The sequence below is a fragment of the Amblyraja radiata genome, chromosome 46, assembly GCF_010909765.2.
Source record: "Amblyraja radiata isolate CabotCenter1 chromosome 46, sAmbRad1.1.pri, whole genome shotgun sequence".
NCBI lineage: Eukaryota > Metazoa > Chordata > Chondrichthyes > Rajiformes > Rajidae > Amblyraja > Amblyraja radiata.
In genome coordinates, this window is record NC_046001.1 from 7,923,292 (window position 1) to 7,951,219 (window position 27,928).

At 45.1% G+C, this 27,928-nt stretch overlaps 1 protein-coding gene across 1 annotated transcript; it reads left to right on the forward strand.

The window, feature by feature from the left end:
• The first annotated feature begins 641 nt into the window (after positions 1-641).
• Positions 642-27,928, forward strand: marchf9 (membrane associated ring-CH-type finger 9). The gene is made up of 5 exons (XM_033015547.1): positions 642-711; positions 1,159-1,560; positions 12,620-12,775; positions 21,230-21,422; positions 26,724-27,928. The coding sequence occupies exons 2-5, from the start codon at positions 1,177-1,179 to the stop codon at positions 27,044-27,046; spliced, it is 1,056 nt and encodes a 351-aa protein (XP_032871438.1). The 5' UTR covers positions 642-711; positions 1,159-1,176; the 3' UTR covers positions 27,047-27,928.

Sequence of the window (27,928 nt, forward strand, 5' to 3'; positions counted from 1 at the left end):
AAATACATCTGGACAGGTGACCACACCCTTGATCTGAGAGGAGACCTTTCTGGTATCTTAGAATTTAAATCCCACAGATGCTCTGAAATAAAACGGATAAATGTTGAAAACACTCAGTAGGTCAGGCAGCATCTGTGAAGAGAGAGTGAACGTTTCTGGTTGAAAACCCATCCTCAGGACGGGGAAAGAGAGAAACCAATTTAGTCTCTTCCCCAGTTCCAGCGACGAGGGGTCTCCGACTTGGAACTACTCTGCTTCTCTCTCCACGGGTGCTGCCTGACCAGCTGAGTGTTTCCAGCATTTTCTGTTGTTATTTTGTTCTGCCAAAACCCACGATCGCAGTCAGTTGCGAACCTGAGAACACGAGCTAGTAGCAATTAACTGACGAATCGCTGGGTCTATTGTCTATTGTTACTAAATCAAATGTCACTCAGGGGATGCGGGTATTGCTAGTGCGGTCCAACCCTGAAAACCCGGGTGAAACTGACACGGGACTACTTGAGATCGCGCGGGAAATTCACACGTGGCCGACGTCAACACGCAGTCAATTTCGAAAGGGGGGGGGGGAGTCAATGGAGGGGAAAAGAAATAATAAATGTTTATACATATATGTATATGTTAGTATCGGAAGCGTGGAGCTCGGGGGTGGCATTGTTGATTGAGATGTCCGGGAAGAGGCGCTCGGACTTGGGGTGGTGATTTATTTGGGAGGTGGGTTTGAAAGAAAGGAGGGGGGAGGGGAGAGAGAGGGGGGGGGGGCGGTAGTGGGGGGGGTAGTGGCAAGGAGATAAAAGGCAGGGCTTGGTTGCAAACGCGCACACGTCCGGGCATTGAGGTCGGCGCAGATGTGCGCGGGTTGGAGAATGTGGCAAGAGATTAACAGAGGGTGGCCCCTGGTGCCAGCGAGGACGAGGGCGGCACGGAGCCGAGCGGAGCAACGGATGAGCAGCGGCCCCGGTCCATGTCTTTTTTCTCTTCGTTAGACAGTCGTGCACAATGGGAGGTGCGGAGACAATAGCACCGGCTATTTCCTAACGCAGCGCGGAATCTGAGAATTCTGCTGCCGGTTTAGTATTTGGCCGCATATATTTTATTATCCAGCGATCAATAATCGACTACTTTATATTTTTTTGTGTGTTTTTTTTGCATACGACTTAGTGCAAACACCAGATGTAAATGATGTTCAAGTATCACATCCGCATGGTTTGCAATGACCTGAAGGTGCTGGTTTTGATGAGATCTTTCGCGATGCAGAGGAGCGAGCAAGATTTGGAGACGGGCCGGAGAAGGGGAGGAGGTGGAAGAGGAGGAGAAGAAGAGGGAGCAGGAGGGGGAGGACGGCTGGCCAGATTGGGATGCGGCTGGCCTCCCTTTCCCAATTGCTCGTCCCGGTCCGACGAGGATTGTTACGGGTCGAACGGTGCCGGGGCTGGAGGAGGATACGACGACAAGGGGAGGAATGGTGCGCTCCAAACCGGCATGGACTCCGTGTCCCTGAGCAGCAGCGACAGTGGAATGAGGAGCCCTCTGTGCAGAATCTGTTTCCAGGGACCAGACCAGGTACAGCGAGGAGAAATGCTGAGATACCACATTCTGCTCACATATTCCTATCATTCTCAGCATAGCTACTGCATCTAACGCTCAGAGTTGTTAACAGAAGACTGAAATGACAAAGCTTGGGCATTATTTTGCAAACGGTTATTTGTTACAGATCTGTATTAAGATGTTATTTATTCCCGCGTGCGTAGACTAAGGGGCTACATAAGACGCCCAGGAATGATTAAAGGATTCATTGGTTTCTTCAGGTAAGGCACCATTAAAATTAGAGTCAGGGGAGATGATGTTAGGATTGACTTCACACAAAAGGGTGGTGGCAATTTGGGACTTTCCTCCCCACATATAAAAGAAAAGTAAATTAAATTGTAAAAACATTTTTTTTTCATTGGATGGTAGCACTGAGGGATATGGAGCAGGGGTGGAGAGATGAATTTAAGATGCACATCAGTCAAAATAGGAGAGGGAAGTAGGTCCGAATGGCCCCTTCCTAAACCAGTATCATCACGATTTTATAAAAGCATGGTGTTCATATCTTTTATAGATTACATATTAACATTACATGGAAAGCTGGTTGAACTCTGAGAAATGTGTTTGGTGCTTGCCTGCAATCAAAGGATGTTGTAAATGCACAGCAGGTTAAACAGCATCTAAAATGAAAGATCAGGCGTGCCTTTAACGGATAATGATGTGCCTGGGTTAGGGAGATCCTTATACAGGGAGGTCAAGAATTAGGTGTGTAGAGGGATGAAGTAAGGGGAAAAGCTGGCTGAAGATTGGAGTGTCCAGGAGAGACACTTGATGGTGACGTTGTTGGCTGTTAATGATGGAAGGCAATAGGCATTTTGTCCTTTATTGCCCAAAAGTCTTGTTGCAATAGTACAGGGCTTTAGTGAGACCATATCTGGTGGACTGTGCTGTTTTGGTCTCCAGATGCAAGGAAGGATATACTGGCCTTGGTGTGTAGATTGACAAGATTGATTCCTGGGTTAAAGAGGTCATGCATTAGGAGAGACGGACTAAAATTGGTCACAATCATTGGGTTTCAGAGGAATGAGAAGCAATCTCATTGAGACACTGGATTTTGGAAGGGATTTTACAGAATGGTTATAGACAGGCCGTTTTCCCCATGGCTGGAAAGTCTGCAACTGGAAGAAGGAGGGCATTGTCTCAGAATAAGGGGTCACTCATTCGGCAATGAGAATGATAAATTCTTTCATTCAGAGCTGGTGATTCTTTACAGTTCTTCCACACAGAGGAGAGGTTTGCTTGGGTGTAACATTTATCTGAAACCAACCCAAACACGGGCAAGCTGAACCTGAACTTGGCCAGCACATGAGGGCATAATCTGAACCAGATGTGTATAGTTGGGTGCTGAGGGGTTTAGGTTGGGAGGGTCTAGAAGGATGGGTGGTCGTTGTACTGGCACAGGGCTTCACCTTGGGTTTCACTGTCGGCACTGCCCTTGCCTGTCTGATTGACTCGGTTTCTTCATGCTCTTGCATACCATTTCAGAGAGCTCCCTACCTCAATATGTACACACACACATACACACATATATGCCACCACCTTATAATGAAGTTAAATAGTGACAGTTTGCCTGTCCCACTGAGTTACTCCTGGATTTTGTGTCTATCTTTGGTGTAAACCAACATCTGCAGTTCCTTCCTACACAGTGACAGTTGTTAGTTTGGTTGTAAATCTGACCTGAACACAAGGATTTTTCATTTTCTTCAAAGCTGCCCCAAACTTTGGGCCCCATTGTGCTTGGATCAAATAGCCAGAGAAGAGGGCTCCAGATGCTCAGTTACTGAATACTAATTAAAATCGATAGATTTTTGGACACAAAGGGAATTGGGGATATGGGGATCAGAGAGAAAATGGATGAAGTAGAGGATCGGCTGTGATCTTATTGAAAGGTGCAAGAGGCTCGAGGGGCTAAATGGTGGAATTCTGTATTTTATTTTGTTGAAGGTTGTTCAAGAGGCAGATCAGGTCCTGTCCCCTGAACGGGTGCTGAGACACTACCTAATTAAAAAAAAAAAAGTTTGATCACGGTTCCGTGAGATTATATCAAATATACTGCCTGGTGAGTTAAAATATTTTGTGATGATTCTATCGTTATTAATGCCTCACTTTGAGAGTGATCGTTCACCATGTACATGGACGGTTAGAAAATGAATTAAAACTTATTTCAGTGCTGCAATTAGCATTATGAAGTTTAGCTGATGGTTCTAATCCCCTGGAATTGTGCTCTCTGTTTATGAGTTGCATTTGCTGCTTAGTAATGGTGCCCCATATGGGGGGGGGGGGGGGGGGGAGGCAATTTTAACTTAATCGCCAAAGGGCAAATCCACGGGATTAGGTGAAATATGGATTTTACTACTCTGTCCCTTGTGGAGAGTGAAATTGGACAGGGTGCAAAACCAGTGCTACACATGATCAACTTCCGAACAGACGGGCAATTACTTGGTTAAAATCTGTACATCTCACAGACGTGAGACATCTGCCTCTCGGTTTACAGGTGAGCTGGAACATTCAGTGATGTCCAGCTACCCGGCCTGTGGTTGCACTCTCATTCTCAATAACTCGTGTAACCTGAGGACCAGTGGTTATTCTGATGCTAGGACAAGATATCCTCTTCGGTTATTGTCTGTTAGTGACGTTAGTAAACATGGTGGGCAGATTTCCTGTGGTTGCTATTTCCAGCAAAGTTGGAGGTGTAGTTTAAATGCGAGGGTGAAAGCTTGACCTGAGTGTCAGCTGAATGGGGATTTCTTTGTCAGATTTCATTTTATGGGTAACAGCATGCTCAGCAATGGTAAATAGTAATGTTTGATTCTGTAGAGAATGAGGTGAAGGTGTTGTCAACTTTATCATTAATGTGAACTTGATGGTAGATCCCGACTGGCGGAAATGCATATACTACAAATAGCAGTCTTGACATTAGCATATTTTTGCTTCTGCATTAATTGACAGGATGTGGCTTTCACTGGCTAGGCCCCACATTGTTCCTTGCACTGAGTGGTTTGCTGGGTCAGCGCACAGTCGAGCTCGTTGCAGTGCGACTGGAGTTACGCTTAGACCCAGACTGGGTAAAGGGGCTAAGTCCTTTAGAGAGCGCGGAAGGGGGGGGGGGGAGAAGGAGTGGAGACGCTTTTAAGAAGTATAATAACGTTTAGTGGGCATTTTCCCTGGTCCTGAAAACTCCAATAAGCCAATCAAAATTCCCGGTCAGCAAAGGAGATTGCCTACGGCTGCCCTCGACTGCCTGTAACTAAATAGCGACCCCACTCCACTGCGCTACGAGTTAAAAAGAACCATGCCGACCAATTTTTATTCGCGGAAAATATTTCAACATGCTGAAAAATCTTCCGAAACCTATCTGAGGCCGCGAGTATTCGGGAACTTCCCTCGAGCATGAAGGAGAGTTCAAGTGACTCAGGCCTCCTCCCACATCCCAAAGATGGACAGGCTGGTAGGTGATCAGTTATTATAGTAAGAGAATGTAATAATATTACTTGTCCAGTAATTTAACAACTGTGCCAAGTGGTTCAAGCCCCAGTCTCGGGACTCAAGCCGAAAAAATTAGGCTGTCACTTCAGCGCATGCCATCTTAAGGCTAACGTGTTTAACTCAAAGCACCTTCTGCCTACTTTTGTAGATGAAACATATCCCACAGTCACCATTTCAGAGAAGAGTAGGAAGGTTTTCCTGACAGTGTCCTGGGCATTATTTATCCCTGAACAAATATCTACTCATTTCTGTTTCTGGGAACTTGCTGTGCACAGACTGTGACAATAGTGACTGTACTTCAAACTGTGTAGAGCTTACTAAGACTGTGGAACGCTCTATAGAAATGCATGTCTCTTCTGAAGATTGTTGTGAGGAACAAAAAAAGCATTTTATTTTATTATGTTCGACCTATTTGCACTGTGTGAGTGGATTAAGACAACATGCGTCTCTTTGCACTGCACATCTCGTATGTGTATGTGACGAATAAACTTGACTTGACTTGACTTTTCTTGAAGATCTGGAATAAGTCAAATTCAGGTTTGGAAACAAATGTCTCCACTTATGTCTAATTGTAGAGAAGTTGGACCATCCTATTTAACTCTGCTGAAAGTGAATCTGTACATTTTGCTTCTTGGGTTTAGAGAAATTCTAATTTCTTATCACCTGCAGTGGACTTTACCAGCAGCATACTCCGAGAACCATATCTCAATACTGCAGAGGAAGGAGCTTTTCTGCTTATCATGTCTGTGCTGCCCAGAGATTTGTAAATATTTCCTTTTAATATTATAGGATTGGCAGTTGTAATAAAATGGCTGCTAAATTGTTTCCAGCCACCCCATGCAACTTAGCCCCACAGTTGCATTTTGGCTCATAGAACCATGAGGTCAGAATTAGAGGAGTGTACAGATCTCAAAGGACTAAAACTGGAAGGTAGACAAAAATGCTGGAGAAACTCAGCGGGTGCAGCAGCATCTATGGAGCGAAGGAAATAGGCAACGTTTCTGGCCGAAACCATTCATCAGTCTGAAGAAGGGTTTCGGCCCGAAACATTGCCTATTTCCTTCGCTCCATAGATGCTGCTGCACCCGCTGAGTTTCTCCAGCATTTTTGTGCACCTTCGATTTTCCAGCATCTGCAGTTCCTTCATAAAGGACTAAAACTGGAGATGGGTACACAGGGAGAGATAATGCCATGGAGAGATTGAAAATGTCCAGGGTTGGAGTGTTTAATGAAGATCTACAATAGCAAGCACAGGAGAATGGGAGCACGGAATTTGGTGCAAACTATGACAGAAGGGATGATCACCTTGTTGGGGCTATACTATAGGCCCCCAAATAGTCAGCAGGTATTAGAAGAACAAGTATGCCAGGAGATTCCAGGGAGCTGCGAGACGAATACGGTTGTCATGTTGGGGGATTTTAACTTTCCAATGTAGATTGGGACTGTCATAGTGCCATGGGCTTAGACGGGTGGAATTTGCCACATGTGTTCGGGAAAGGTTCCTCAGGCAATGTGCAGAGGGCCCTACAAGGGTGAGGGCAAAACTTGAACTACTTATAGGAAATTGGGAGGGGCAAGAGACTGAAGTGTCCATGGCCGGCCCTTTTGGCACCAGCGACCACTGTTCTATTAGCTTTAAAATAGTTACGGATAAAGACAGGGCAGGCCCACAAGTTAAAATTCTAAATTGGGGCAAGGCCAAGTTTGATGCTAGTACACAGAATTTGCTAACGTTGATTGGAGAAGGTTGTTTGTGGGCAAAGGAACATCCGGAAAGTGAAATGCTTTTAAATGTGTGATGACAGGAGTTCAAGGCATGCAAGTTCCTGTTTGAGTGAAGGGCAAGGCAGGTAGGTGGGAGTAAGGAAGCTTGAACAATGAGAGAAATTGGTCTGGAAAAAGGGGACATGGGACAAGTATAGGCATCAGGGATCAAGTGTATCCCTGGAGGGGTTTCGGGAACCGAGGGGCATACTTAAGAAGGAAATAAGAAGAGCAAAAAGGGGGCCGGAGGTAGTTCTGCTGGAAAATTCAAATAAATATTGTAAGTCCATTAAGGGAAAGAGGGCAACATTTTGTTCCTCGTGTGACGGCACCAGTGGGATAAATCACTCTTGTTCCTGTGCAAGAAATGAGGGGTTCAGTGGACACACCTACTCCTGTAGAATGAGCTTGAGAGGTTGAATGGCCTCTTCGTGTTCTTGTGCAAAACACCTTACTTTCCAAATTCAGTCTACCCTTTATAATTCTGCTTCTGCTTGTCAAAGGTTATACACATTATAATGTTTGTGCAGTCATTTAAGAATGGGTTAATTGCACAAAACATATGAATTGCTGAAAATGGAGTTACATGGGTAAAAACCCATAAAGACACCTGAATTAGGATTCGATTGATTTTTTTTTTGTTAGTTACCATTTGTAATCGGCAGAGAATCAAAATGAATTGTCCTTTATCCTTAGTTCTATACAATTATAGACAATTACTGGTGATTGCGATTGAAACTTGCTTTGTCTGGCACTTCGTTTTAATGTAAACTCTGAGCACCAAACACTTGGTAGGAGGAGAGCATTGCAGAGTTGGTGGGGCCTTCCTCTTGCTGTATGGATCTGTGTGCTCTCTCTGGTGAATATAAATGATCCCACATCTGCTACTTTGAAGCTGACACCCTGACCATCATTCATCCCTTAGTCAACATTGGTCAAAACCACTACTTAAGGCACATTGGCCTTTTCTATGTTGGAATATTGGCCTAGTCCTATGTATTAAGCTTGAGTCGCATAACCTCTTGCTGTATAAACAGTTAGAATGACAACATTTTGTTCCTCATGTGACGGCACCAGTGGGATAAATCACTCCTTGTTCCTGTGCAAGAAATGAGAGGAGTTCACTGGATACTCCTACTCCTGTAGAATGAGCTTGAGAGGTTGAATGGTCTCTTCGGTTTTTTTTTTGTGCAAAACAACTTACTTTTCCAATTCAGTCTACCCTTTATAACTCTGCTTCTGCTTGTCAAGGGTTTAACACAGTAATGTTTTGCAGTCATTTAAGAATGGGTTAATTGTACAAAACACATAAATGGATGAAAATTGAGTTACATGGGGTGAAAATGCTTAAAAGACCCAATTTAGGATTCAATTGATTTTTTTGTTATTTACTATTTGCAATTTACAGAAAATCAAAATGAATTGCCTGTTATCCCTATGTGTAGGAAGGAACTGCAAATGCTGGTCTCGACCCGAAACGTTACCCATTCCTTCTCTCCAGAGATTCTGCCTGTCCCGCTGAGTTGCTCCAGCATTTTGTCACTGTCTGTTATCCCCAGTTCTATATAATTATAGACAATTACTGGTGATTGCGACTGGCAAAGTTTGAAACTTCCTTTGTCGGCACTTCATTTTAATGTCAACTCTCAGCACCACACACTTTAGTTTAGTTTAGTTTATTGTCACGTGCACTCAGGTACAGTGAAAAGCTTTTTGTTGCGTGCTATCCAGTCTGTGAAAAGACTATATATGATTATAATCGTGGTGTCCACATTGTTGAGATACAAGATAAAGGGAATAACGTTTAGTGCAAGATAAAGTAGAGTAAAGTTCGATCAAAGATGTTTCAAGGGTCTCCAATAAGGTAGACAGTAGCTCAGGACCACTCTCCAGTTGGTGATAGGATGGTTCAGTTGCCTGATAACAGCTGGAAAAAAACTGTCCCTGAATCTGGAGGTATGAATTTTCACACTTCTGTACCTCTTGCCTGATGGGAGAGTGGAGAAGAGGGAATGTCCAGGGTGAAACTCGTCCTTGTTTATGCTGCTGGCCTTGCCGAGGCAACATGAAACCAAGGCACTGGTAGGAGGATGTTGAAGATCCAATATGGCTGGGCTGCATGCTAAACGAGGGAAGAAAAGATCTGGGGACTGTGAACTGGCATAATCTGAAGTGCTTAGAGGTGGCAATGGCACAGGAAGAGTTTGGGATGGGGAGAAAGGAACTAACATAAGGTGTTTCCCAGGAGGTTGCCAGTCACTCAGGTGTTGTAAAAAGCCCAAGGAGTGAGCAAATAGCACAGGGAAGATGAATTGCACCTCGGGACCAGCCGGGAGATGGAGCTGGCGGCAAACCAACTCCAAGAGACTTGACTAAACTGGTAATTTTTTGTTAAGTCCACACTTTGGAATTATTTGGCCTTTGCAATTAATTGATTTGTTGGCTTGTGTGAAGGACAAACAAGCCAGGGAAATAAATAGAAATAAGTTGTCAGACACCGAATAGAAGCGCAGAAGGATTTTTGGAGTGAGACACAAAATGCTGGAGTAACTCAGCGGGACAGACAAGGATTTTGGAATGGATGGATAAGGTAATTAAAGGCCACAAACAAATACTGGTTCTTATCAGTCGAGGCATAGAATACAATAGTGGGGAAGCTATGTTGGAATTGTATAAAATATTCCCATATATAAGATTGAGAGCTGAAAAGCCTTAATACTCTTTTTGGCTAACGTGAATAAAATGGGTTGAATGGTACCCGGTGATGATAGCTGGAGCAGTGTGTGACTAGAAACCCAAAGGCCCCTTGTCAGAGGCTGAAAGAGACCGAGTAATCATTTTTAATGAGGAACTTCATTCTGAGGGGAGTGCAGGCTACACAACATTTGTGTATGTTTGACCTCGGCCTGTATGGCTCTGTTCCAGCTACTGTTTTTGTGGTTCTGCTTCATATCAAGTGAGAGGTGGCTTCAGAACAGTCTTTCTGTACTCTTATTATCGAATAGTACAAAAGTTTGGTTTTAAATGCACAGACCAGTTTTGTTTTCAAGTGAGAGTTAGATTTAGCTCTTCGGGCTAAGGGAATCAAGGGATATGGGGGGAAAGCTGGAACAGGGTACTGATTTTGGATGATCAGCCATGATCACCATTCATAGCAAAAGGATTTGAGTATAGGAGCAGGGAGGTTCTACTGCAGTTGTACAGGGTCTTGGTGAGACCACACCTGGAGTATTGCGTATAGTTTTGGTCTCCTAATCTGAGGAAAGATATTCTTGCCATAGAGGGAGTACAGAGAAGGTTCACCAGACTGATTCCTGGGATGTCAGGACTTTCATATGAAGAAAGACTGGATAGACTCGGTTTGTACTCGCTAGAATTTAGAAGATTGAGGGGGGATCTTATAGAAACTTACAAAATTCTTAAGGGGTTGGACAGGCTAGATGCAGGAAGATTGTTCCCGATGTTGGGGAAGTCCAGAACAATGGGTCACAGTTTAAGGATAAGGGGGAAATCTTTTAGGACCGAGATGAGGAAAACATTTTTCACACAGAGAGTGGTGAATCTCTGGAATTCTCTGCCACAGAAGGTAGTTGAGGCCAGTTCATTGGCTATATTTAAGAGGGAGTTAGATGTGGCCCTTGTGGCTAAAGGGATCAGGGGGTATGGAGAGAAGGCAGGTACAGGATACTGAGTTGGATGATCAGCCATGATCATATTGAATGGCGGTGCAGGCTCGAAGGGCTGAATGGCCTACTCCTGCACCTACTTTCTATGTTTCTATCCCATGACCAGCCCTTGGCTTTAGTTCACAAAAGTTGAAGTCAGTACTCTTGTGCAGTGCTGAGATGGTGCTGCACTGTTTGTTTTTACTACACACACATAAACACAAACAAACACATCACCATAATACAAAATAAACAAATATTCTTAAATATTAAATTACTATTTCCCCATCCTTATTGAGGATACATTCCACCCCCGCGGTGCCCAGCGGTCCCGGAAATCCCCCAGGGCGCCCATGGACTGCGCGTAGTCCCTTTCTATTAACACCCGGGTGCGGACGTAACCCCGGAAAAGGGGCAGGCAGCGGCTCAAGTGCTACACTGTCAGGATGTACACTGTAGCCACAGTAGTGCTGACTGTACATCGAACTGTAGGAGGGACCATGCCCATGGAGTGTCGCAGTGTTGATGGGACAGTCTTGATTGAGCGTTGCACTCTTGGTTGGAGGCGCCATCTTTCGGATCAGCTGCTAAGTTGAGGTCCTGCCTTTTCTTAGGTGTGTGAGAACCTCTAAAGAACCACTTGAAGGAAAAGTTTCACAGTTCCTTATATCCCCACAGCTTCAGTCATTGATTAATCAAGATCACTAAGTCGGCTTTTAACCTCCCCTCCATTGTTTCTGGGATCTCGCTGTACAGAAGCAGGCTGCCCCGTTTTCCCATTCCAAAAGCGTAGGCGTTTTGTAGCGTGCGGAAGTGCGGAGCATTTTGATGTGACCCAAGGGTGTGAATGATGCTATAGAAATGCTAGTCTGCCTTTCTATAAGCAGATGAGCAGAGTGTGGATGAATAGCTCACTCTAGATGCTTCTGGAGAAACTAAGGGTTGGCAGTCAGTTTTATTGTGTTGTCACTACCCCTTTAAATGATTGATTAATTATGGTTGGATTGGGATTAGGGAAGACAATCTAGATAAGGCCAATGGAAAGCTCAGGCGCATTTCAGTGCCCCCTTCTTTATCACTCACCAAACTCCGCACTCAACCGCTGCCCAGAAATGTGATGCTGCGTGTAATGTGGAGTGTTTGATGGCATCAGACGGGACTGCAATGTATGCCATCCTTGATTAGCCAGACAGCCCTCATTGTCTGCACCGACACATGAAGAGTGCCTGTTTTGTATTCGATCCCAGTGGAGGTGGGTGGGTAGTGAGGAGAATAAATCTCACCAAAAAAGATCAAGATAAGTGTGTTGCTCGGTGTGATCTCATCCAAAGAGTATTTTTTAATGTAGTGTGAGAATAACAAGGCTGGAATGATTCAGGATCCCTGTGGGGTTGTCATCTGTAATTGTGCCATCTAGAAAGGATAATAATAGACTCGATGTACGTGTGGGCTGTGTTATCACTGTCGATGTGGATCAGTGTGCTCCGAGACATGTTGGAGACGACAGGAGCAACACGGTTCAGCTCCACCTCAGGAAACAAAAGTGGAATCTGCACCATTCAGTTAGTTGGTGTGTATCAGTGTGCCTCCGTGTGTAGCACTCCTCCTTGAGTCAGAAGGTTGCAGCTTCAAGTCCCACTCCAGAGACCTGAGCTTCATTGTACAGGGCTGAGAGAATGCTGTGCTGCTGGAGGGCAACTGCTGCACCGTTGGAGCAGTTGTTTTTCAGAATGAGCCATTAAACATATCTTCCTTCTCAGATGGGGATTAATGATCCTCTGGCTGCTATTTGAAATGAACAAGAGAGTTCTCCCTGGTCCTCTTTCACAATCTTGTTTTGAAAAGAAACAGATTATCAGGTCATTTCCTCACTGCTGTTTGTGGGAGCTTGCTGGGTCCAAATTGGCTGCCACGTTTCACACATTGCACCAGTGACTGAGCTTCAGTGAGGCATCATTGACGGGCTGTGACACAGTTTGAGGATGTGATGAAAAGGTGAGCAGTGATTGTGACCCATTACTTTGCTGTGTGTGGCGCAGATAAGGAGGCCGTCGCTTCTCCCTGGCCCCAAGGCGTGTGTGAGTGACCTGCTGTTTATTGTGTCTGCCTTTGTCTTGCAGGGTGATCTGCTGAGCCCCTGTCGCTGCGATGGCTCTGTGCGTTGCACCCACCAGCCGTGCCTAATCCGCTGGATCAGTGAGCGAGGCTCATGGAGCTGCGAGCTCTGCTACTTTAAGTACCAGGTCTTGGCCATCAGCACCAAGAACCCCCTGCAGGTCAGTCGCCGGCGCTCACTGGCATGTAGGGCAAAAGAAACGGGTCTTTGACGCATTTCTTGTGTGGCGATAGTTGTTTCCAGCTTGGCCTCTCCATGACAGATCACGGCTTGAGTAGGGGTACATCCCATTTTACAGCACTTCATGTGCGGTGACCTACAGCATTACAGACCAAAGTTGGGATAAGGGACTAGTCTCAACAGTTCCTTCGTCCTGATGGCTGAATGGCCTCCTCCTGTGCCATCAGTGTCTATGTGCACTACAGCCCCAGACGACAGCATCAATCCTGATGGAGTTACCCCTTGATGTTCCAGTGCTACTCCTCCCTAAACCCTTTCCCACCTCCCATCCCCCCCCCCCCCCCACCCCACGCATGGCAAGTAGTGACCTAATATCCGTGGCTCTTCTGCGCATCCTGATGGTAATGGGAAGAACTACAGAGCGAAAGGAAGGAGGTGGGGTGGGGGTGAGGGGGTGGTCAGGGTTTACCAGCATGAGCTCCTGTTTTTGCGCAGCATCAGGTGGGAGCTGCTTGCAGGCTGCGGCAACTCCCGGTCAGAAAGATAGGAATGAGATGAAGGGAGTGGGGAGGGAACCCGTTCCCCAGCCTCAACTACCTTTTACTGACTGCAGTTCTGGCAGCGGATCGGTGGCATACTATCATAGCAGCTGTTGAAGAGCATGAACATTTTGTTTTAAAGTTGGGAAAGGGGGGTGCAGGGCAATTACTAAAATGCCCCTGAAAAGTCAAAAGATTGCCACGCATTGGAGTTCCAGCACATTGTGCCACCGAGCCACAAACCTGTAATTACCACACTCGGTGCCTGAGCCATGTTCTCTGCCAACAACGCACTAATGCAGCACACCAGCACTGTAAATAAAGATAACTGTATTCAGCTCTCTCTTTCTCGCTTACATTTCGGGGAGATACAATATGATCTTGGGAGATTTGCTGGTACCTGTAGTTGTATTACTATGTCATAATCGCAGCAGGTTGCCGAAAATTTTCAACATGTTGAAAATCCAGCGGCGACCAGAAAAAGGTACGACTCTTTGGGCCATTACTCACCACCAAACAGACTTTACCCCGAAACATGTTGAAATTTTTCGGCAACCTGCTTGACTGACGGGTGCCGGCAAGTCGCTGAAAAAATTGCGTAAGTGGGACAGGCCCTTTAATTTCACAAACAACTTTTTTGCTGTTCAAAACAATCTGCCGAGAATGTGACACTGCCTCACAGACCTGAGACCAGGGACAGTGGGGTCTCTTCCACAGTGCATGCATGAATGACAGCTTCCGGCCCACACCCACAGCGGAGTGCAGTGTGAACTCCAAAAGTTCCTGGAAAACCGCTTGAATGTGATTGGAAAGAGAGGAGGGATGTGGTGGGATGCAAAGTGCGACAGAGATTAGATAGAGAAAGAGAGGGGATAGAGGGGAGATAAATGGGGAGGGGATGATAGAAATGGGTTTAAAGGCGGTGGGCAAAAGATGGAGAGGGCTTCTGACTTCAATTGATGCCAGCATCTTGTTAGTGAACAGGCAAACCTGCCCTGCATTGGCAACATAGCTGTGCTGCGAATGTTGGCAAAGATTTGCTGTTGACGAACTGCAACATAGACAAAGTAACAGACAGATGAGAGGGATTCAAGGAATACTAAGTGTGCCTAGTCTGCAGAGAACATTTCATCTGTTCCCAGTTATTAACTTTGTTTTTCTAACCACCCCACCAGGGGACCTCAAGTGCAATTTCACAGGCATCAGCTGCCCTTAGGTACTTGCCCTGCTTGCTCACTCATTCTTTATGGATAGTGCAGTGGATCAGTGGGTAGCCCTGCTGCCACACGGCTTCAGAGACCCACGTTCAATCTAACCTATGGTGCGGTCTGTGGAGTTTGCGGTGTCCCTGTGACCAAATCGTTTTCCCCCGGGTGCTCTGGTTTCCTCTCACATCCCAAAGACGTGCTGATTGGTAGGTTAAGTAGCTGTGCTGAATTTCCCCGAGAGTGTATGTGAGGCGTAGAATCTTGGGGTGGGTGACGGGGTGGGCGGAGAATATAATGTGATTAGTATAGGATTAGTATAAATGGATGCTTGATAGGTGGTGCGGACTAAGTAGGCCGAATGGCCAAATTCCATTCTGTATAATTCTGTCGCAATCCTAGGTGGCAGTTAGGCTGTTTAATTCTGGGTGGTGTCGCCTGATCCTATGGCTCTCCCGGCTTCTCCACACATTTAGTTTCCAGCAGAGAGTGTTGGGGTGGGGAGCTGGGGGCAGGAAGGTGATTAGAAAGTCAGTGGATTTAACAGAACCGATCTATTCAGCCTAGGGTTCCTCTGTTACACAAGGGCTACAGGGCAGGATGACTGTGAGGGGGAGTGCTTCCCTATGGGAGCGGCTGTACAAGGGATGACTGAACTATGGGAGAGGCAGTATGAGGAAGGGTGTCAGAGGCAACATTTTGGACACAATTTTAATCCAGGGCTCCACCAGCCCCCCTGGCTATGCATGGGTATTAAAAATGCACGTCACGATTTGTAGAAGAACATGGACATTCTCCATGCTGACTGTAAGGCAATAGCCAACAACCTGGTCATTTATTGAATTCTTGCTTGAGGGAGCTTGCTAGGCGCAAAGTGTCCACGCATTTTCCTTCACTCTGTATGGCTGTGAAGTATTTTTGGGATACGCTGTGCTCATCAAAGTCGCAATAGAAATGCAAATTAAAGCCCAGTTGAACTTGGCAACACAGCAAACACACGCAGTCTTAGTGTGTGAGAGGGCAGGAATACCAAGAGAGAGGATCATGTGGCTGAGATCACGCAAGCATTGTCAAGCAACTTCAGCCGCTGTAGCATGAGGTGGCAGCACATAGGATCACTGGCTCGCACCGTATCAACCTTTTGGTCTCTTGCATGCAATCCTGCACCTTCTGTCAGCTCTAAGTGGCATTGTACTTTAATTGGGCACCATCTCTGCTTAGAACCCCCTCACCCAAGCAAGCGATGGACCATTCACCAAATGTAACACCAGTGTCTTTCATTGGAGATGAGCTTCAGCCTCTGGAGTCCAGGTGCCACTTCCTTCAATGGACTGTTAAAGAGGGCAGCTACAATGTTCCTTGTTCATTAACTAGAAGATATTACTCCAAGGCTGCAATGTGAGATGCAGCAACTGGGACCAGTCTCCGTTTCTCCTGCTTGGTCAGCATGAATCTGATGGGCCAAATAGCTGCTTCTGCCCAATAGATCCCTCTTGCACTGATTATTTGTAATTGTCCCAGTCAGGCAGAAGCTTCTTGTAAAGGAATTCCTCATCCTGTGTGTATTCGTGGAACTTCTGATAATGTGAAGAGATTCCCTGGAGGCTAGATGGAAGGCTGGAGAAACTTATTGAATTCGTGCAATCCTTCCAACCATAGTCCCCTGAACTTCCCCTGACCTCTATCCCAACAAACTGCCACTCCCTGCTGAGCAGTTCATTCAAGGCTCAATACCACCATCTTGCTTGGTTGTTGGCGTGTGGATTGCATATGATGACAACTGCTTCTCCAATGGAATTACTGTTATAGAAGAGCAAGTGTGTAAGCTGCCTGCGGGAGCTCACAGATTTCCTTCTGGGATTCTGGTGTCCCATTCCATTTTGAAAGACCTTGCGCTAAACATTGCCACACCCATGCCATGGCAGGTGTCTGATACTGCATAGCAGGCACTACAACTGCCGCTTGTCGTGGGACAGTCTCAGCTGCAGCTGAGGCTAACTTTCTGGGTGCTGTCGCATTGGGCTTGTCTCTGTCCAACTTCCCAGTGTGCTGAATTTGGTTGTGGGTCATCTCTGTGGAGCAGCAGAGCCAAGTTCCTGTGCTGAGGGCTCCAGACAGATTCATAGAACATAGAAGAGTGCAGCACAGGAGCAGGCCCTTCGGCCCACAATGTCTGTGCCAAACATGATGCCAAGACCAATTCTTCTGCCTGAACATAATCCATATCCCTCCATGTTCTGCATATCCATATGCTTATCTAAAAGTCTCTTAAATGCCACTATTGTATCTGCCTCCACCACAACCAGAGTTGCTGCCTTACAGACCAGAGACTCAGGTTCAATCCTGACTACGGATGCTTGGCTGTATAGAGTTTGTACATTCTCCCCGTGACCATGTGGGTTTTCTCCGGGATCTCCGGTTTCCTCCCATACTCCAAAGACGTACAGGTTTGTAGGCTAATTGGCTTGGTATAATTGTAAATTGTCCCTAGTGTGCGTAGGATTGTGTTAATGTGCGGGGATCGCTGGTCGCTGCAGACTGAATGGGCCAAAGGGCATGTTTCCGCGCTGTATCTCTAAACTAAACTAAACTAAACCACCCCTGGCAGCACGTACCAGGCACTCACCACTCTGCTCGTTGCACTACGTTTTTCCATGAGAAGTCACAACTGTCCACGCAAGGTCGCAATCTGGCTCACAGACTCCTTCTTGGTCTTCCAATAAATCTGCCGTGGACATATGTAACTTGTGTCAGTGATTCCTGCTCAAATAAAAATGTGTATTTGCTGAGATCTGATCCCTCGGCGTTGGAGCACAGCTGGAAACCATTCGACCACCTGCCAGACAGACAACTTGCTCCTCATCATTTCCTGTGACTCACTTTAATAGTTATCCCTTAAATAACATCCCAGATAATATCTTGTTGGTAATCACATTGCTATTTGTGGAATTTTTCCGTGCACAAATTGGCTGCTGCAATTCCTGGCTGCAACTCAGATGTCAACCTCCTGCCACAGTTAACCATTCCAGAGTCAACTGGATCCTCTGGTGCAATCCAGTATGCAACAATAGATGGGAAGATTTTGATTTCAGATCTGGCTTCCTTTCATCTTGCTAAGCTCTCTCTCAAATCGGGGCCGGATTTCATGGGCTTTGGATTCCCACCAGTGCAGGCATACTACAGCTGATTTTATTGCCAATATGAACGCATTGTTGGGATCATCAGGATAGATGGAGCAATGCTGTTGAACACATCACTTCACGTCCCTGCACAGTGAATAACCATCGACCCGCTTGGCTAAGTTGCAAACATTCCACATTAAAAACATTGCCACCTGGAGACTTCTGCCAAGCACATGGGTCACATTGCCGTCTGCTCATCTTGTTGGATCCTCGTTCAAACAACCCCTTTCTTGCTCTGGCCCTTCCACAGAATAATGATGAACATCACGTACTAAAATTTGGCCTTGCCGATCTTTCTTTCGCGCTTATTTGTGACACCTCGTCATGCCCAGCAATACTTTGGGCCTTGCCAACCACTGATTTATTTTAGTTTGCGATCTTCCATCTGGATGTGCTTGGGTTATCTCGGTCAGATTTTAGATCTTCTAAAAGCTCAGTTCTTGGGGTTTTGTGACAGAGAAATTGTGGGCAGTACCATCTCTCCTCAGGATCAAAATGTCATAGATGCACGTCCAGTGCAGAGACTCGAGCATAAAAATCCAATCTGACCATTAAAGTGCTGGGACTGAAGGAAGCACGGCCTTTGACCACCAGTCCTTTGATAATGACCCTGTAAAGCCCCTAGTGTTTTGTTTTAGTAAAAATGCTAAATAAATGGAGGTTGCTGTTGTCCTTTGGATGAAATGCTAAACCAAGGCCTTTCTGATCTCTTAAATGGATGTAAAGGATCTTGCAATCACTACTATGAAGAATTCTCAATGTCCTAGGCCAATATTTGTCTTTTTGCCTACCTCCCTAGAACACATTGTCTCATCTTTATAAGATAGTGATTTGTAGGAGCATGCTGTGCATAAATTGGATGCCACCTTTCCTACATTACTAAAATTATTTCAGTGACTGTGAGGTGCTCCTGAGGTTGTGAAAGACATCATAAATTCAAGTCTCTCTTTCAGATATTTGTGAAGTATATCATGTGTACATGAAAATTGCATAGTTAGTTTGCAGTGTACTTTTGGGTCCATGGGATATCCATCTTCTCAATTCCTCCTGAGTTTGCGCTATTTCTTGTGTTGCCTTTGCTCCATCAAGGACTTAATATAATCAGTTCCGCCGAGCTGAGTGGCTCTCCCAATAAAATAATGTCCCGCACACTTTCATCTCGGTCCCTGGCGGAATGCCTGGGGAAATCAGTGCAAGTAGGTCCCTTCTCTTCTCAGGGGCATCGAGATTTGTAAAGAGGTGCTGGACCTTGTTCTTGATCCTGCTGCTCTCTGCATGCCATTTATTGCAGGTTCTGTGACGGTGCCATAGATAGCACGACTGGAGATGCTGAATAAAGTCTAAGCAATGCTCATCCGTCCCTCAAACTGTGCTTGATTGATCATTTCTAGGACACGGCATGTCAACGTGTTTCAACTGTTCCACCGCTCAGCGGATGTTTGCACTGGTCAGTGGGTTTTGGGGTCGCGACATAATCACCAAAGACTGAGTGGACTTTGTGCTGAACCTCTTGGCTGGCAAGGCTGGCATTTTATGGCTCTCCCTCAAACAGGTTAGACATTGTAGTCAGGAGTAAGTGAGTAGGGGTCCACAGGGGGAGTTTGGTTTGGTGTTCCAGGAACACCTTGGGTTGTCATTGGTAAAACGGGTATGTAGATGTACAAGATTGGGTTCACATTATGATTTTTCCGTTCCTTCCCACTCTTCAGTCCCTCTCCAAAACCCACCCACCCTTCCTGCTGGAATAGCCTAGTGTCCCTCCATATTGGCCTGCAAGAAGAGTAGAGACCTGAGCAAGGTAGCAGGGAGCTGGTGGCACCCATGCTCTGTGCCCACAGCGTGTCTCAATACCGATAATGTTTTTATTATTACTTATTTACAGGATGTGGGTATTTATTCCACAGCCCTCACTGTGTTTTTTGAACTGAGAGGCTTCATGACCACTTTGGGATAGTTAAGAGTCAACTACATGAGTATGTCTGAACCAGGTATGGGCAGCAGATTTCCTTCCCAAGAGCACATCGTTTAACCAGGCAAATAAACTTGACATTTCACAATGATTCAACAGTTTTACGCCCACCACCAGCAATCTGTCTTGTTTTATTCCAAATCTGTCTGAAGAAGGGTTTTGACCCGAAACTTCACCCATTCCTTCTCTCCAGAGATGCTGCCTGTCCCACTGAGTTACTCCAGCTTTTTGTGTCTATCTTCGGTTTATACCAGCATCTTCAGTTCCTTCATACACACCAATGAATTTGTTAACTAGGTTTAAATTTCCCACCTGCTGCAGTGAAATTTGCCTGTGACCTTATAGTTTCTTCTGGGTGCTCCAGTTTTCTCCCACATCACAAAGACATAAGGTTTGGTATGTTAATTGGCTGCCTTAAAATTACCCCAAGTATGTAGGTGAGTGGTAGAATCTGGGGGAGATGGGGGGAGTTGATGGGACCGTGGGGAGAAAAATATAGTGTTTATGGGTCAGTGTGGGCACAGTGGGCTGAAGGGCCTGTTTCCATGCTGTATATATAGCTCTGACTCAATACTTCCAAGTCAAGATGATGTGCAACTTGGTGGGAAAATTGCAGAAGGTGGTGTGTGCCTACTTCCCTTTAAGGGGCCTGCCGAGATTGAGGTGGAGGAGAGGCAGGGGGATGATTTGCTGTCAAATCTGTGCTGCCTTGTGTCTGATAGTTCCTTTATTCCCACACATGGTTCATTCACTTCTCTGACTTTTGCTGCCCAGCACCAAGTGTGTGTAAATATGTAATTTCAACCCTGGGTCCAGTAGCCCAGTTAGCTCGGAATTGGTTACCATACCAGCAGGACCTCACTTTCCCTACCATGCAAGACTCTCATCTCTGCTGGGAAAAAGGAATGAGTTGAAGGAAAGAATGGAAGTGGAGTACGGGGAGAGCGGAAATGGGAACCCAGACACAAAGCCACAGCTCATTAGTTTTATAGTGGAACTGCACCATGATGAAACGTGAGTTAAGGCACCCTTGCTAAGACAGATCCCGTATCCAACCTGTACTACACCTGGAGCCGCTTCACACTGACGGCCAGTCCCATCCCAACGCCAATCGATCTGTCATGTTAGAGTGCTATTTTTTCTGAGCAATCCTCAGGGCTTGTTCATTCAGCTGTAACTTGAGCCATCTCGCGGGCCAGACCTTTAGGTGACTCCCTGGGATTAAGAGTCCCAAGATGTCATAATTTCATGCGCAATTGCATTGGAATCATGTGATACTAGCAACAGGTGCTTAGCTTTAATGTTATTCTCTTTCCCTCTCATGTTCCCAACCCTGGCCCACTCATTCTCTTGTGTTGAAATTGCTCACATAATCTTAATTTCTCTCCCCTTCCCCATTCTAACTTGTTCATTCTGTGTTTTATTTCTGCCTCCCGTTTCATCTTGTCTCTGGTCTGTCACGCTATTTTGCCCCCTCTCTCTTTCCACCTTGTATTCTCTCGCCTTCCATCTTTTGCGCCCTCACCCCTCCCATTCCAGTGGCAGGCAATCTCCCTCACAGTGATTGAAAAGGTGCAGATAGCCGCAATCATCCTTGGCTCCCTCTTCCTAATTGCTAGCATCTCCTGGTTAATTTGGTCCTCCCTCAGTCCGTCGGCTAAGTGGCAGAGACAGGACCTGCTCTTCCAGATCTGTTACGGGATGTATGGCTTCATGGATGTCGTCTGTATAGGTGAGCATCTCTGAATCAATGGTCAAATTGTAGATTGTGCTGTGGGCAGTGTTCGTATGACAACCAAGATTCAATATGTCAGATTGCACAAACGATTAAAGTCAGGGTTCTAGCCTCTTAGACTAACTTGGTGCACATCAGAAGTGTGGAACTGTTCACATTTCCTTGCCTCCTCTCCCAAGACTTACTGTGTCTTGCAAATCTTGTCTTCATTAGGTTTCAGGTTAGCTTGGCTGGTTGCACTTTCACCCCTCAACTCAGTAGGCTGTGGGTTCAAGCCCCACTCTAGGACTTGAGCGCATTATCTACACTGTCCCTCCAATCGCAACATCATAGCTTCTGTCTGTTTCACAGGAGGCATTATATACTTGCCCCATGACAATAATGATGCACTCTTGGAAGTAGGGCAGGGAATTTTCCCAATATCCCGACGAACATTCATCTCTTGCAACAACACGTAGGCTGGCCATTCATTTTATTGCTGTTTGTTTGATCTTGCTGTGCGCAAATTGCCTGCTGCATTTGGCTCTGTAACAGTGACTCAACTCTCAAAGCAATTCATTCAATGAGATGTTTCTGAGCAATGTGATGAGGCGCTATAAAATTGCAAGTCTGCCATTTCTTGTCTGCTGCCTGGTTCCCATCTCTGGCTTGAATGGCCTCATTCTAAAAATTCACAAATTTTGTCTTATTTGGGCCAAACTTTCCTCATTTTTACTGAGCATGTGCAGAAAGGTCTCAAGACATCATGGGAGTGGTGCTGCTCCCACCCAGTTGGGTTGTATCTATGGAGTGAGGCAAAACTCCCATGATGTTCTTTATCAATTGAGTGGATTCAATGGGCTCGCTTTATGACCCACTGATCAATCAGCAACATTAAACAGGTTCTGCAGTTAGAGTCTGCCCAAAGACATTTGTGATGTTTTATTCTTTATGTCCAATAAGATTTATATACAAAGTGATGTTTGTGGGCTGTACAATGCTAACCACAGTTTTACAGAGATTACAAAACTGCAATCTGAGAGCACATATCCCACTCACTCTGTAATGACCCTGACCTAGGCTCTTAGTGACACCAGATGGGGCAAGTGGCTGGGGAACCTTCCCTTCCTGCTCCATCGCTGCAACCTGCCACTTGTCAGCCAAGTCAGTATTGAATGTTCCAGTGGAAGAGGTAACATTTTAGCTCCAGAGGTTACAATTCCACCGGGACTTGGGGCTATTAACACAGAAGTGATGGAATCCTCAGGTCACGAGACCAGAATGCCAGTGAGGCAGCGCATATTGCTCGTGGTAAGTCAGAGAACGCATTGTCTAATAATACAACATAATACTCTGGAGCATATCAGAAGGCACTGTGCAAGATGCCCCCCTAATAAAGGTAAATTTTCTTTTAGGAAGGCTTTCCTGGTGGTTTTCTGAGACTCTGTTTAATGTCACCTCTCCTTCTGAGGCTCCAAGATGTATTCAAACCAGGAAATAACAACTCTCATTTGAATAATATTCTTAACATAGCAAGAATCTTTCCAGAAGGATATCGAACAAAATTTGACACCAGGAACATATGAGGCCTGGTTTGACAGAAAGAGTACAGCGAAAGCCACCTAGACCTGTGTCAGGATGGCTATGCTTCAGTCTGGGCCCATTCTTCAGTTCTTCACAAGATTATGACTAGAGTGGTGTAAGAGCTGTTAATCTCCACGGGTGCATGAGGGCCATCCATTGAGACACCGTGCTTCGCTACAAGACCATACATATTACCATCAATGCCTTACATTTATATAACAGGAAAGGTCCCAAAATTCTTATGAGAATAACCAAAGGTCAGGTGAAAGAAGTTGGTTTTGTGAAGCATTGTAGAGGAGGGAATTCCAGAACCTTGGGAGAACTCCAACTTATTCCTTCCGCCCGTGGAACACTCTCCTAAACAGTGTCAACACCTGGAACACTGTACTTGGTTTGCATGGTCAAGGGCTGCCTATTGCTGGCTGACATGAGAATTTCAAAAGGTACATTTGGCATCTCCTCCCCCAGATGGTGTCCACTCATGATCAGTCCAAGGACCATCCCCCATGCTCTGAATGCTTTAACTACATCTCCTCCAGGTAGAACATATATGTTGTGGAAACTAGAACCACTGGAAATTGGAGATTTTTAAGAATTTTCAAAAATCACCTGAGACATGGGAACGTCAGCATTAATTTTCCATTCCTAATTGCCCTAGAGTCACAGATAGCCCAGACTTCATAAGGAGGGCAGATTTCCATCCCTGAAGAACATTAGTGAACCAGATAGGTTTTTACAACAATCCTGTAGTGTCATGATTTATATACTTATATTAGCTTATTCCCCTTTAAATTTCAGATTAATGTAATCACCTGAATTAAATTCCCTATTCAAAGTTGTGGGATCTAAACTTGTGTCACTAGATCAATGGGCTAAACCTCTCATTGTTAATCTAATAATTTAAACCACTGCTTCCATACCACTAGCAACTAGGGCAAAGGAGCATTGGGAATTTCCAAGTAAATCAATTATGTGGAGTTGTCTGTAGAATTTTCTCAACGGGCTTCTGTTTTGCTCTTTTAAATTATCAAAAAAAACCTTGTTTCTAATTTTGAAGGCTGACCTCCAGTTTAAATAGCCTTAAGTTAAGTCACCATACCTGCCTGACCTTTCCCAGCGGGAGTTCGTCTGCTGTACACAATGCTTCAAATTAGTCAGGAAACTACTTTTCAGTGGAAGCAACGAAGAATATCTGAAAAAAGAGATTCAGCACATCAAAGCTCATTCCCTTACACCTGAATTTTTTCAGGATCATATTGAGATACATTTCAAATGTTTTAGCCTTCATTTTTATTGAAGGGTACAGAGGTCCTCTTTGAAAAAAGGAAGAGGAAAATAAAAGAAAGATGAAACTGGCACAGCGGTAGAGTTGCTGCCTCATAGCACCAGAGACCCAGGTTTGATCCTGACCATGGGTGCTATACTGTACGGAGTTTGTACATTCTCCCTGTGATGGCGTAGGTTTTCTCCGGATGCTCTGGTTTCCACCCACACTCCAAAGGGATATTCAATGTTTTGTGTCGAGATCAGGACTGAGAGTGTAGTGGGGAGAGCCAGTATAAAGAGGTAAGGGGGAGGAGTGAGGCCGGATGTTGACATGTAGAACTAGATGAGGTGGGGGATGATGGGCAGCTGGAGCCAGGTGGGAAATCTAGATAATGGTAAAAATGGAAAAGGAGAACAAAGGGAGAGAGTACTAAGGTGAACCAGCAGGAGTGGGAACAAAACACCGGGGATGTGGGAAAGACACAAAGTGCTGGAGTAACTCAACGGGTAACTCCAGCACTTCGTGGGATGTATGCTAAGCTACCCAAGTGGAATATTAGATGCTGTTCTTATAGTTTGCATTTGGCCTCATTGTTGTAGTGGAGTAGGCTGAGGACAGAGAGTGCGATATGGGAATGGGAAGAGGAGTTGAAATGGCATGCAACCAGGAGGTCAGGATAGTTATTGAGTGCAGAGCACATGTGCTCTGTAAAAAAAGTCGCCTTCTCAGCCCTTCATCTCGCCAATGTAGAGGAGGCTATATCAAGAGCACCAAATGCAATAGATGAGGTTGGCAGCTTTAAAACTGCAGTCTGGAAGCTGAGCCGAGGATTAGACCAGAATTCAGACATTCGGGTTAATGCAAGACTACTTCTCACAAAGTACAAAATAGGATTCATCTTACTCCACTGAAGCAATAGGAGGGTGATGATTATATAACAGCTGACACTCTTTACTGCCTTGTTAGTGCCACTGGTGGAGGTGACGCTTGTGTTTTCCAAATATCTTTCAAAAGAGAATGAAATAACTTATGTTCTGCAGGGAATAAAGGGCAAGGATTTTATTACACTCATCTTACAAGGCCAAGTAAAAATTGTCAGTAAGTGATAATTCACCCATCTTTTTATAGCAATCTCCCCCCAACGACACTAATGCCCCATGGTTTGTAACTTGCCATCCATTGGAGAGGGAATCACTACCTGAAAGGGAGCAATGATCAGCTAAGCAGGAATGAGCCAGCGCCACAGTGCCTTTTCAAGACTGCGGTGCCTGGTGACTCAGTGAAGAAGCCCTGGGGTCCCTTCAGCTATTGTTGCAGACCCAAGCATCTAGAAGTGAAAACCCTCTGGGTGGGTGCAAATTATACCATCAAGTGTGTTTTAATTTTTCATTCCCTATATGGCAGCATGCTCCAGCTTCCTCTCAGTCAAGTAATGAGAGCCACATTTGATAAATTTGTGCCAGGATTCCTCAACTCCTTTCAAACACATGCTAAATGTGAGATGGCTGCTCCCTTAATTGAATTGGCCTCGTAGAATAAAGATCTGGACTACTGCATTTAGACAGTGCCTCTGAAGGCCTATAATCTGCCATGTTAAATAGACATCTCGTTTATAGTGAAGTGCTGTCACTTGACATAGGCTCACCTTTATTTAACCTTACTTAACAAACTGCTGCAGAGCCAATGGCTGCACGTGCCCAACTCCAATACCACTTTACGGCATGTGGAATCATAGAAAATGTACCACAAATAAAGAGACTATGGCCCACTGTCCCTGTGCCAATCAAAAAGCTATACACCATAATTCCAAGTTCCAGCACTGATTCAGTGGGTCATGGCTCCATGTACATGTCCTGTTAAAATGTAGTAAGGGTTTATGTCTACATCACCCTCTGCTTAAAAAAAACAAAATGTATAAAAATGGCCTTTATTAAAATCTGACAGTGTGCACTTTAACCACATGTGATTTTTTTTCTACTACAAATCTCAAATTGTGGAGTACAGAGGCAAATAAATAAATGATGGGTCTTTGTCCCAAACATTATGGAGGGCACTGCATCTCATTCAATTGTTTGGAGGTCTTCGCTACTCTCTCAGCAGTGTGATTGCCTATTTTTTTTGTTAATTGAAACCATGTGGCCTATTTGATGATCTTGTAACATATCACGTGGTCTACTATTGTAACCTTTTTGAAGTCAAAATTGCCCCATCCCCCTCTTTTTCATCCCCTTTCCTATTCCATCTGGGTCAAGCCATCCTGAGCCAAGAATACCTTATTCGTTCAGCTTAAAGAGTCATGGAAGGAGGTCAAAATTAATGATTCAGCTTATGGTCAGAAGCAGAGCTAGGCTTTCCGCCAGAACCCAGAGACAATTCAAGAAATGCCCTGATATATTAACTGTTGCTCAATGGTGATAACATGATGTGCGGGGTTTTTGAGCTTAACAGTTCACATGCTCTTTTGCCAGGCCTCATCATTCACGAGGGATCGTCTGTGTACCGAATCTTTAAGCGCTGGCAGGCTGTGAATCAACAGTGGAAGGTACTGAACTATGAAAAAGCCAAGGACCTTGGGGAAGCCATTAGTGGGACAAGCAAGATAGGGGGAAGGAATTCACGGACGAACCACTCGTCAAACAATGACAGGAGTTCCAATCAGCGCACTGGAACCATTTTGAACCATCACTGTGGATATACCATCCTGCACATTCTCAGCTATCTGAGACCGAGCAACCATCAGAACAGTAACAACACAAACAGAGAGCTGGTCATGCGAGTTACAACTGTCTGAGGTTAAATAAGAGAGACCACTCACTGAACCTCATTTAAAACAAAGACAACCAAAACTTTAAAAGTACATGCGACAAAGCCAAGTACTGCTGGGGCTGTGAGAGTGAATTAAACTGAAGGCTCAGAATGGCAACAGCAGTGCAATGGGCCATGCTGGGCCTCAATCTCTACGTCTGGAGTCTGCCATCTTTATTGTTTTCTAAACCATTTTTTAAAAATAAAAACTTTCTCCTTAAACAAATTATGGGGGGGGGAGGGTGTGGGTGGGGGGAGTGGAACTGACTCGGAGAGGAATTGAACGCAAGATAGTTTGTTGAAAAAACAACCAAAAGAACAGCGTGCAATAACGAACGTCAGATCCAGGATGCTGTGGGATTTTGGCAATAAGTTCCCTGTGTACTTAAACTTTAAGTTAATGCATGTCACTGTTTCTCTTGTCTCCTGTCTCGAATCAGGAGGCAATTAATTTATATGCAAATGGTGGACGGCAAATAAATTTCTGTTTTTTTAGGAGGGTGTTTCGGAGAGCTGTAAATATAGATCTGTGAGGATTATTGGGACATCATTTATACAGTCTCCCAACTCGGTACTATGGATTGTGTTCTAATGTACCTGTGGGAGTTTCTATCTTGCTCCAATAATGTCTATACTGATATGTAAATGAGCGTCCTATCTTGGTACTGTGAAGTGTATTTTAATATGTACAAGAGTGGCCTAACAAGGTACCGCAGAGTGCATTTGAATATATATAGGAGTGCCCTATCTTGGTTTCACAGATTGTATAAATATCCAATAAATTCAAATTGGTAATCCTCAAAAGCAAATAATGTATTCTAATATGTGCAGGACACTTTTTATATATTAAAATACAATTCGGTATAAA

Coding starts and splice junctions, on each gene's coding strand:
- marchf9 (XM_033015547.1), top strand. CDS start 1,177: ATGATGTTCAAGTATCACATCCGCATGGTTTGCAATGACCTGAAGGTG. Junction 1,561..12,619: donor GTTTCCAGGGACCAGACCAG/GTACAGCGAGGA, acceptor TTTGTCTTGCAG/GGTGATCTGCTGAGCCCCTG. Junction 12,776..21,229: donor GCACCAAGAACCCCCTGCAG/GTCAGTCGCCGG, acceptor CTCCCATTCCAG/TGGCAGGCAATCTCCCTCAC.